The sequence below is a fragment of the Lactuca sativa genome, chromosome 1, assembly GCF_002870075.4.
Source record: "Lactuca sativa cultivar Salinas chromosome 1, Lsat_Salinas_v11, whole genome shotgun sequence".
In the NCBI taxonomy this organism is placed as follows: domain Eukaryota; kingdom Viridiplantae; phylum Streptophyta; class Magnoliopsida; order Asterales; family Asteraceae; genus Lactuca; species Lactuca sativa.
In genome coordinates, this window is record NC_056623.2 from 191171633 (window position 1) to 191184576 (window position 12944).

The window sequence follows — 12944 nt, forward strand, 5'->3', positions numbered from 1 at the left end:
TGACCCATTCTTCCCATGTGCTCCAAAGTCCATGGAATTGGTCAAACAAAGTAAAACAATTCTATCTACTAAGGTAATAAAATATAAGATAATAAATACTTATTATAACCAAAGTTTCAGCCATGCATGTAAAATTGTGACTACCAAACCGATTAATAAACCAACAATCACCCCCTTAATCGGTTTGTTTTTTAATCCCACTAGATCACAGCAATGTCGGCTCCTCCTTGATGATCAAGTTTGCTTCTTTTTCCCACTTTGGACATTCATTGTTGTAATGACCGAATTCACCACATTTGTAGCATTTTACGTGACTCTTGTCCCGAACACATTCCTTACCATCTTGGATCCTCCCGGACCCACGACCTCTTCCCCGACCACGTCCAAAGCCATCCCGATGCGAACCGCCACTGCCACAATGCATACAACCATCCGACTTTTCTTCTCTTGACAACAACAACCCACCATGAACATCCTCCACCTTCTCGGATCCTTTGATACGCTCCTCATATGCCTTTAGTCTACCGACGGCTTCATCAAAAAACATCGTATCCAACTCAAAGCATTGCTCAATCGACGCCACAATTTGAAGAAAAGACTTGGGCATAGAATCAAGTAACCTTTTCACCAAGTCAACTTCTTCAAGTTCATGTCCGAGACTCCGTGCTTTCGAAGCTAAACCACTCAACTTGGCTGCAAAATCATCAACGGTTTCTCCCTCCTTCATACGCAAGCTTTCTAGTTCCCTCTTCAAAGTTGCTAATCGAGCCGTTCTTACTCGATCCACACCCAAATACAGAGTTTTTAATCCTTCCCAAACCCTTTTTGGATCGGTGTAATCGGACATTTGCAACACCATCTCTTCAGGTATTGCTTGAAACAAGAAAGCAAGAGCTTGTTTCTTCTTCTTTGGATCCGATTCTCCACCCGGTGGCTTTGCTTCAACAGTCTCCCATATGCCATGTGCATCCATGATGGACTTTACTTTGACTGCCCATACCGGATAGTTGGTTGGGGTCAAAACCGGAATCTGATATGACATTGAACCACCAGCTTTTACTGCCAATGCCATTTTTCCTTTCTTGTGACAACCCCAAACTTTTCAGATCCAACCCGTTCCAATTGAGACTCCTCTTCCACCAGTCAAGAAAACCAAGCTCCTGCTTCTTCTGTTTTCTTTTACCAGCTGTGAGTAAGAAAAATCAAAACCCACCCGTTCTGATTTCTTTCCGCTTCTCTTCCCCGCTTCTGGTTAAGCTCTCTTTAACCCGGAACAAGGATCATCAAGGATGGAGCTGCATCTTTTTCTTGTTATAAGAACTTACACCCCCTTCAAGAGAACCTTGGTTCTTTGATACCAAATGTAGAATATATAAATCAAAATAACAGCCTGTTTGTTTGCTACTCTGATATGTCGACAGAATAGAAGAAAAGAAAAATATTGATTATAAAAAGAACTAATGTACTGAATGGAAAATTGAAAGCAAAAACCTCTGATACTTTTATTCATGATAGAAGGCTATATATAGCCCTCTTAAAAGCCACATGCAAAAACAAGAAAAGAGCCTAAAGACTCGTACCACCTACTGACCCATTCTTCCCATGTGCTCCAAAGTCCATGGAATTGGTCAAACAAAGAAAAACAATTCTATCTACGAAGCTAATAAAATATAAGATAATAAATACTTATTATAACCAAAGTTTCAGCCATGCATGTAAAATTGTGACTACCAAACCGATTAATAAACCAACAGTTATTAGTATTACAACAAAGTGGAATGCAAGTAGAAGAAAGGAGAATGTTTTGTTGACCATGAAACATGGTGTGGTCATTGATGTCATTTGAAGCTCAAGATAGGATATGTTTTGATCTGTTCTAGGCATGTTTTATCTAAAATGGTTGTATGGATGTACACGTGAAGGACAACATAAACATGTAATGGGTACATCGGTCCAAGTTGGAATAAGAAAAAGGGAAGGCGCCGGGGACAAGTCGCATGGGAAGCAACAAATGAAACGGATCGGGAAAGAAAGAAAAGAAAAGTCAGCAACTATATATCTACATGTAATTTCCATGGGTTCCTATGGTTGCTTTCATTATTAATTAAACCATATCAGTAATGAAAGACAAAAGATTCGCCCAAGATAGAAAAAAAGAGCTACAAGGGTAATGTAGTCATAAGAAGTACATGGAGCACATATTAGAGTATTTGTGTGTAGCTGCTTTCAAAAATAAGTAAACAACTTGTACTTATTTCAGATAGAAGTCATGAAAAGTACATAGTTATTTGCAAATGGCTCTTTAGGTAAAAGTGAAAAAGAATCGGTGAATGGTTTATAATAAAATTAAAGCATGATTAACTCTGTTGGTGATTGTTCAAAAAAAACATGATGCAACCAACAAAAAGATATGAAGTACAAGCTTTAACAGCTACAGGTGTGATACATGCATAACAAGGCTAGGAAGGGAATTTCTCTCATTTTCATGGACATTTCTGTGTACATAATTAAAAGGGATCAGCGACAGCATCTCTTCTAAAAAGCTGTATAGAAAACATGCAAAGCAGGAGTTAATTGGTCCAAGTGTTTATTAAAAGACAAAGCATGAAATATATCGTTGTTGTTATCTTTTGGATATCAAAGAGAAAATTGATTGTTTATGAGTATATGCTGTCAACGATGTGCTTGCCTTCAACAGGAAATGGAAAGAAGGTTATTATATGGCTGCTTTGTGATAAAGTTGCGCATACTGTTACATGTTATAAGAGAAAGACATCTTGCTAACTACTCTTTTTCAACAGAGACGGATTTTCATCTGCTTTAGGGACATGTTTTATTCTTAGCTATGATAGTAGTAGGAAATGCAAAAAAAAAAAATTGCAAGGCAAAGGATATGGGGATTATTATCAGATTAAATGCAGTCGAGAGCCAAGATGCTCCAAGAACCCTATTAGAGTTTCAATAATAGATTAGTGCCTAGGTGCATATAACAATGTTCCATTTCATTTTGATTTAAGTCGAATTGCTTTTGGTGCAATGGTGAATCCAAGATCAGATGATAATATTCGTAATCTCGGCCAAGTTGATATTCAGTATCAAAGGGTTACATGCTATTTTGGTAGAACAAAGATGGCTTCCTTCTTAGTTGTAGAAAAAGTCTCATGAGGTGTATTGTGCTTCGGAATTCATTTCAAACTCGATTCTTTTAAATCAATGATCAATATATGTCGGCTGATAATAAAAATTGTGCTCCATGAGAATCTTACGAAAACAAATCCAGAGAGTTGAGTTATGTTGGCCTTCCCCTTCTCAACAACTAATGAAATTAGGTGCAATGTTACTATAACCCGATCTTTTTCTGGGTGCATTAGGCGTCAGAACTTGTCTCTAGGGTGTCTATGTATCCAGCTTCAAGTTTCAGGGAGCTATAAAGATTTGTTGCTTTCAAGACAGATAATAATAATAATAATAATAATAATAATAATAATAATAATAATAATAATAATAATAATAATAATAATAAATAAATAAATAAATAATCGATATTTCTAATGTTGTTTAATTGTTTATATATTTTCCTTCTAGTTTTTAACTTTATTTCGTTTTAGTTCATTTAATTTTTATATAAATAAATAATATAATTTTTTTAATGAATTTAGAACTATTTGATAGTGAACTATGTGTTCCGAGATGTCATGCTTTATGAGCGGAAACTGATGTTATGGATGAACCACAAGGATAGGGGGTGCATTCAAGTTTTACAAAGGTAAACAAGCTAAAAAAGGTTGTCATGCAGGTATAAATGGTTTTTGAAGCTAAGACATATGTTTCATATGGTTTGGTCTCTTGTGATAATATCATTGTATCTTTCATGTTTTGATGGTGGTATTTCATAAGTCAGGTATTTAACTATTACAAATCACTATCCTTGGAATAAATATTGTCGCATATGCTTTAAATCTCGTGTTCACTAGAAGTTAATGACCTAATGAAACTTCACTTCAAAAGTCTTTAACCCAACAAGTCACAATCTTATTTGTTGAGATTAAATGAGCCATGCATCTCTTATATTGAATCCAATGGCAAAGTCTATTCTTCACCTAGAGATATTTTCCTAGCCACAAATGAAAATTCTTATAAAGGCAATAATGTTATTCCCTATCTTATCCGATCCTTTTCTCATGCCTTGACCTCCTAGACTGAGGTATGACATGGTAATATTACAAATTGACGGTGAATACTTGATTATAGACTACAACTAAATTTATGATGTAAGGATTAATCACTTCTTGCCGACAAGTTATCAATGTCAATGATTCACGCTGATTTCACCTCAGCATGATTGAGACTTCCTACTTCTTTCCCACAATTCTTCTAATATAGAACTTGATGATTCATTATGCAATCTACACAATGATAAAAGTTTGAAAGTCTATGCGATGGTTAGGCTGTGTACCATAGTTAATCATACGCACCAACCCATTCTTTCCCTATCATTCTTCTTAAAGGCTTTATGATTCAGCGCAAAATTATAGATACCGATGAGAACTTGAAAAATCTATGTCGACGGGTACATTCTGTACTAGAATGTATTGCACGCATCATTCCATTTTTTCCCTTTATTCTTCTAATAAAAGAAGTTCATGATTCAACATATAAAACCATGCACTGATCAGACTTCGTAATTCTATGTAAATGATCTACTATTGCAACAACACAATAGTGTGATACACTTATCCTATCCGTTAACTTTATTTGATGGTTTCTTTTTATTGCAGGTTACTTGTTGTCTTCTTTATATATATATATATATATATATATATATATATATATATATATATATATATATATATATATATATAAAAGAAGGAAGTACCTGTTGATGTTGTTAATGGAGAGAAATGTCTAGTTTTGCTACATTGTTACTTGATCATTATTTGAATAGTAGACGCTGTTAAATGAAGAAGGCTATATATCTAAGGGGAGCAAAACTTAGATGTTGTTTATATGAGGGGGAGAAAAATCTAAGAGGGAGCAGAGATCAACATTCTACTTCATAAGTAGTTATTCATTCATCATTTCATTCTTTATTAGTTTGGTATTGACATCATTAAATAGTGGGGAATTGATGGGTCACTCAATAGTATAGATTTGATGATGCAAATTATATAAACTATAGTTATAGTTAGTTAGTTAATCTGAAGATATGATGATGGAAGTTCATATGTTGAAGACTGAAGAACATCCCCTGATAAGTGAAAGGCCTTGAAGACTCTATCAGCACCAAAGGCATAAAGACACTATCTACTGAATACTGATCAGTGTATCTAGACGCTGATGGTTATGCATTGATGACACACTGATCGGGTGATATGTTGATGACACTCGGTGATGGTACTATATGTTGAAGCTAAAGCTGAAGCAGATCTCCCAGACGTTGAAGTTGATGCTCTGATTAGCGTCTGATGTGTTGGTGTTGATATTGGATTTGAAGAAGATCTTATCTGATACATTCCTTACATACCATATTAGTTTATATGTAAATTAGATACAATCCCTTAATTAAACGGAATCACTAAAATATATTAGTATAGATTCTTGTATTAGCATTAAACCCTAATCGTGTCTTGGTGACAATCTTTGTGACAACCGTTCTCTTGGTGAGAGCATCCCTTTCTTGGTGAAAGACATCTTTGTGATACTTTATTGTTCTTCATTGTTCATTCTTGTTTATATCCGATCTACGAATCTACAAAAGGTTTGGGACCCACAAGCCAACTTGAAATATTGTTTCTAATTCGTTTTTTTTTATCATTGGCAATCTATGTAAGGGTTTTGAGATTCAAGTGAAATTGAAGAATCAATTATAATAGTCCTAGTTTACAAATATGAATTAAGTACCTACAAGAAACTAACCTAATTTCTGCTACTAGGTCAAGTGCATGATGTGTTCTACATGAACGTACCAAGATGCTCGTGTTAAGGAATGACCCGAATTTGATAGTTGCAATAGTCAAAGTAGTTGTAGAATTCATATATCAATGTGAAATCTAAGAACACTATTCCTTATTTCTATTTGTTTCCAAGTTTCTAGTAGGTTAACTTAGTTTCTAGTCACTGAGTCTAGAATGTGTCATGCCTACACATGCAACTGAATTTATTCAATCTAGAATCGACTCGAATTTTGACTGTTGTCACAGTCTCCCCAAGTTGAAAGAATTTTGTCCTGAAATTCAATTGGTGTCATATTAAATTAGAGCTTAGTCAAATACAAGTATATAGTTGGAGAGGTGGTGACTTGAAAAGCCTTTTGATCATATTGGATTAATTCCTCAATGGAGAGTCGAATCCTAACCATTGCAACCTAGTTGAAAAAGATTATCTAGTTAGAAATTTTTATGAATTAAGAGAGCGTTATAAGTTCTATTGAAGCTCCAACTGCGTTAAGTGCTAAGTCCGAATTAATCCTTAAGTCGTGTTCTAAATCAACACTAAGTCTAAATTAGCCTCCTCATTAAAAGAGATTAACGAAAAAATGCTCATTTTCTGGTTGGCAAATAATTTTGGCAAGATATATTCCAAAATGGGAAGAGGTAGCACAAATGAAAGAGAAGCAGTCGAGGGTAAGTTCTTAAAGATACAAACTAAGGGTAGGCAATGAAGTTTTGGTACATATCAAATGTGAAGATTATACAAGTGTCATCTACAAAATGAATTATGAAATGATTGAGGATGTTCAAGGATACAATTACTATTACAGGTACTCTCACTACAATAAAACCATATTTGAAGAATATACATAGAGAGTAACGAAGGCGATGGATGTTTATGATAATTTAAATAATATTATCTAAGCATTATTAGAAGTGTTTTGAAATGATAGGTAAGTTCCCTTTTATCAAAATGTTTAGTAATTCAAGAGAGTTAAGATACAAGTGCAATGACCAAAACGAAGTAGTAAAATAATAATGAAACGTAGAATGTTATTTTAAGAAAGGAGTAAAAATGTCGATCATTGAGAACGGTGCATTGTGAATTTAGTGATTCTAAGACAACATTCTTTTGTAGGATAGATGATCGTAATATTTTAAAAAATTTATGTTTATCATGAAAAGAAGAAACATAAGAAATATAACTCTTCACATATATTTATGGTATCTAGAAAGATGATAATGTTGGATTTTATTTTAAAATTAGTCTAAAATAACTAGAAAAATTCTGGCAAATGGAAGTCTTTAAATTTAGGATATAACATAAACATTTTATAGCCACCACGGATCTTCTTGCAAGTTATAGAAAGATTAAAATGCAAACCATAGAAAGGATGAAGAAATAACAACCTTCGTTGTTCTTTGGGTCCTCTTGGGAGGATTGGAAGTTGATGAAGAATTTGAAACCTTTGAGACACCAACAATGACTCAACTTGATGTAGATGCTAGTCCATAAACTCTTAAACCCTTAAGCTTTAAGTTAATAACCAATATGAACTTAAAGAGGGCATGTAAAAGCAAGTGGTCTTCAAGAAAAGACGAACAAAATGGAGAGAGTAACCTCTTCTTAGGAGGTTATAGTTTCGTCACTCAAAAGGAAGTAAAAAATGAAAGCCTCTAAAGGTGGTCTTAAATTAGAATTAGTGTCCAAGAGTCCTTATCCCATTAAGCACTTATTATACCAGACGATCTTGTTCCCCATGCACGCATGCCATAATCCTTTCGTTACATTAAATAAATAAGAAGACCATACCTTCTGTTTCCATCAATTTTCGAAAATTGTTTAAAAGGCTTAAATCCCACGACTTTATGGATTAAGAGGTCTTAAATTAGTCAGATCTACGGATGGAGTGGTTGTCTTAACGATTAAGACCAAAAAAGTAAGGAAATGGAAGTTCGTGGAGTACGTCGTGCATACTCCCAGTTATGAGCAGCGTAAGCCGGAGATGCCCCGTCGCATGCTTAGCAAGTTTGTACGCCTAGCATTACAGGTAGTACACCCAGCATACACTCTAGCTGCTGACTTTCTTTTGACTTTTGTTGATTTTGACTTTTGGTCAAAGTTTAGGGTTTTTGACCTAGGGAGGGGCAAAATGGTCCTTTTTCCCTTAGTAGGTATAACCATGGACTTTGGTCTCGTGAGTGGTTTGGAACTTAATTTTATTTAAGGTTAATTATATTGTTAATTAGGCGGAGTCTAGATCCGACAACTCGGGTGCTAGGTTTTCATTTCATTAGTATCAGGTGAGTCTCCTCACTTACTCTTACCTGTATCGTAGGCTACTTATAATATCATCACTAGCTGGGTCTAGTTGTTGTGTATTGTTTTGTGATGATATGATCTTTTTTGTGACTGGGGCTGCTGATAGCCAACCAATGGTTACGGATAACCTTACGAGTGTACTGTTAGCTCACTGGGACTTACGATGGTCCTAGGGATGCAGATAACCCATACTTGTTTACTTATGATATGTTATATGTGGTATCTTGTGGAACTCACTAAGCTTTGTTCTTACACTTGTTGATTTGTATGTGGTAGGTACTTCGCAGGACCGCGGTAAGGCGAAGGTCTGATTGTACACACGCACTGGGAGTTTACTATTGGGACATGATCTTTTATGTACTTTGATAACTGTGATATTTGTGGTTTTGATATGACTTGTAATTGATCGGGTTGTAAAACTATGTTTTTGGAAGTTTTAAAAATGAAAATTTTGGTATAAAATTTGAGGTGTTACAATTTTGGTCTAAAATTTGAGGTGACTCCAAATTCAAACTGAGGTTTTGATCATTTATAAGAACTTAACAAGAAATGAAGACTTTTTACAAAAAGAAAAACCCATAGAAGTAGTGTGTACAATCGACCAGCGCTCAAGTAGCAGTTTCCTAAAATACCTCAATTAACATTTTAGTAGTGCAAAGTAGACATGTTGTATTATGAGCAAATAGGTTTGCATGCTAGCTAAGGGTAGGCTATGGAATCTTGCTAAAATAGTATGAAATGTTGCCTGATTAATGATACCTTAGCCTAGGAGTTCATTCCTTATGGGATTGAATCTGCCTTATCGATTTGTTTGGCGTATGCTTTATAGTTGTACATAGTAAGGATTTTATAGACCTAGAATGCCTGATTTAGCCTTTCTTCATGTTGCTTGTTTGGTTGTGGATTTGAGGAAGGATCATTTATTCGAATTTCTATCTAATCTTGTGTTGGGTTTTGAGCAATCTAACACTTCCTAAGTGTGCATGCAACCCTAATAAACCTTGGATCTATGTTTGTCTAAATACATGCAAAATAATAATTTTCCAAGGTTTATAGCCTATCTAACATGGCATGGGGAACATTTCAACATAAAAAGTTAGAAGAGATTACATACCTTTTTGATGAGTTTGGTTCTTGAGGAGTTTGAGGGCCAAGCACCAATAGTGTGAATGCCTCAAATGGAATCACAAAACACCACAAACTCTTGGAAAACTTTGAGAGAGTATACACACTTGTATATTTCGGCCACACACAAGCACACACACACACTAGTTCACTAGTTGCCATTTCATGCACCATAAGCATGCTTATATAGTGTACATGGTTAGAGTGAAACCCTAATAACCCATGACTTTTCCTTTCCAAGAATCCATGGGTTAAAAGCTCCATGGATCATCCATGGACTTCCATCAAAGCCTAGCCCATTAACAAATGAGTGTTAGCCCACACCATATAAAATCAATAGCCCATAATCTAATTAGTCTTCCTTTTAATCTTTAAATTAATTCATAATTAATTTAAGACTAAGACTAATTAAATAACATAACCTCATATTAATATATTATAAATTATAATATATTAATAAACATATGTGTATAACTCTCATAAAATTATCCATAAATAGTTTGGATGAGATGCAACCCAAATGGACCATGCCGGTCGGGTCAAGTATATACCAAATAAGTTATGGACTTAGACACCTTATCCAACAGACTCCCACTTGGATAAGTCTAATAACTGTATTTGCCTATATAACTTCAGGAACCAACCAGCAATCGTAGCTCTCAAAAACTCTGTTGAACTATGAAGCGCCATTTTAAGACAAGTGATCATATAATCCTCTGTTCTCTTGATATCAGCCGGACAAACACATGGAACTATGTCTTGCTTATTGTCTGGCAGTTGTTTCTCGATTTCCGTTTTGTTTGACTAAGAACTTCACTGAACACATCAGTTTAGTTCTGACCGGGCCCGGTACATGGGTCAACACAAAATCATCGAGGGGCGCAGATATCGCTTCTATTTCTAGAAGGAACAGATAAACTTCGACTCATATGCTTGTTCTACTACTTGTTGAATTGTACACAAAGGCAGGTTTTATAACATCAAGTTACTGATGCGGTTTCGTGCAATCAATGCACAACCAACTCATAGGTAACAACTCATATCTCTAGGTTTGAAGACTTATATGATATTATCGTCTCACGATCACTCGAGATAAATTCCATGAAGTGATACAAGTGAGCGTGGGTTTATACCAATACTCATAACTAATGAGTACTCATGAATGTTGGAGCAACCATTGCCATGTCTAAACACCTTTAGCCATCTACAAACCCAATTCATGACAATCTTGATTCATACCTACTTCCGACGTATGACCGATTGTGGAGGTTTGAATAAATTAATTATTCTGGAAGTCAAAACATGCAAAACTGAAACAATAGTAAATAATTGACAATGATAGTAACACTTAACTCATAAATAAATCACAAATTTTATTCATCATCAAAACGTCGATTACATTTTACAAGTTTCAGGAAAACTATCTAATCTGTAAAACTAATATCGTCCCTCAGCCCGATGCGCCTCGCATGCTGAAAATGCTTATCCCTCGTCAGTCCCTTCGTAAGGGGATCTGCAGGATTCTCATCTGACGATATCCTCCTTGCCACGAGGAGTCCTTCTTCAATCTTGTGTCTTATGAAGTGATATTTTCTGTCAATGTGTCGGGATCTGCCATGATCTCTTGGTTCCTTGGCTAAGGCAACCGCACTATTGTTGTCACAGAAAATCTCCATAGGTTCTTTTATAGCTGGTACAACTCCAAGGTCTCCGATGAAGTTCTTTAGCCATATCGCCTCCTTTGCTGCTTCACTCGCTGCTATATACTCTGATTCACAAGTCGAATCAGCCACCGTCTCCTGCTTGGAACTCTTCCAAGAAATTGCCCCTCCATTTAAGGTTAAGATCCAGCCCGACTGAGAGCGGAAGTTATCCCTATCAGTCTGAAAACCAGCATCACTATACCCTAATACTCTCAAGTCATCACTCCCACCAAGGGTAAGGATCCAATCCTTAGTCCTCCGCAGATACTTGAGAATATTCTTTATCGCGGTCCAATGAGCCTTGCCAGGGTTCCCCTGATACCTGCTGACCATGCTCAAAGCAAATGCCACATCAGGGCGGGTACAAGTCATAGCATACATGATCGAGCCAACAGCGGAAGCATACGGTAGTTGGCTCATCTTAGCTATCTCTGCCTCTGTACTCGGACTCTGAGTCTTACTTAGTTTGGCATTGCTTTGGATCGGTAAATCTCCTTTCTTGGAATTCTGCATGTTGAACCTTTTCAACACCTTATCCAAGTAGGTACTCTGACTAAGTCCAATTAGTCTTTTACTCCTTTCTCTTAATATCCTTATCCCTGGGATATAGGTAGCCTCCCCTAGGTCCTTCATAGCAAAGCACTTCCCAAGCCAGGACTTAACCTCCTGCAAGGTTGGGATGTCATTTCCTATAAGTAGTATGTCATCCACATACAGTACCAAGAAGCTAACTATACTCCCACTAGCTCTGACATACACGCAAGACTCATCTTCACTTCTCGAGAAGCCAAACTCTTTTACCTTCTCATCAAAACAAAGATTCCAGCTACGAGATGCTTGTTTTAATCCATAAATGGATTTCTCAAGCTTGCATACTCTATTAGGGTACTCTGCACTGACAAAACCCTCTGGCTGATTCATGTACACATCCTCAGCCAACTTTCCATTAAGGAAAGCGGTTTTGACATCCATTTGCCATATTTCATAATCATGAAATGCAGCAATGGCTAACATAACCCTAATAGACTTAATCTTGGCTACCGGCGAGAAGGTTTCATCATAATCAATACCTTGAGTTTGAGTAAAACCCTTCGCAACCAGTTGAGCCTTATAAGTATGCACTTTTCCTTCCATGTCGGTCTTCTTCTTGAAGATCCATTTGCACCCGACTGCTTTACGGCCTGGTACATTGTCAACCAAGTTCCAAACTTGATTGTCATACATGGACTGTATCTCGCTGTCCATAGCCTCCTTCCATTTACCAGACTCCGGGCCTGCCATGGCTTCCTTAACACTGCTAGGTTCATCCAAATTTACCAGTGTACTATCGCTGATAAACGTATCACCTTCCGTAGTAATATGAAAGCCATAATAAAACGAAGGTGTGTTCCTAACCCGTGTAGAACGCCTCGGAGGTATAGACATGTCAGCTTGCTTAACAGGAGTTTCCTCCTCAGGTTGACTGCTAGTGTCTGAGGTTTCTTCACCAATTGCTTCTTGAATTTCTTCAAGATCAATTTGCCTCCCACTGTCTCCTTGGCTCATGAATTCTCTCTCACGAAAGACCCCTCTTCTTTCTACAAAGACCACATTCTCACTGGGTCTGTAGAAGAGGTAACCGAAGGATTTATGTGGGTAGCCGATGAAAATACACCTTTCACTTCGGGGTTCGAGCTTATCATTAGTCTCACGCCTAACGAAAGCCTCGCAGCCCCAAATCTTGATGTGGTTCAAATTGGGAACCTTCCCAGTCCACATCTCATGAGGTGTTTTGGTAACCTTCTTTGTAGGGACTAGATTAAGGATATGGGAGGCAGTCTCTAAGGCATACCCCCAAAAAGAGATTGGTAGCAAAACTCGACT

General features: G+C 36.5%; 1 protein-coding gene across 1 annotated transcript; it reads right to left on the bottom strand.

Moving 5' to 3' along the window:
* Positions 1-205: 205 nt before the first annotated feature.
* On the bottom strand, positions 206-1072 carry LOC111890330 (uncharacterized). Its single transcript, XM_023886461.2, has one exon. The coding sequence runs from the start codon at positions 1070-1072 to the stop codon at positions 206-208; it is 867 nt and encodes a 288-aa protein (XP_023742229.2).
* Positions 1073-12944: the final 11872 nt, after the last annotated feature.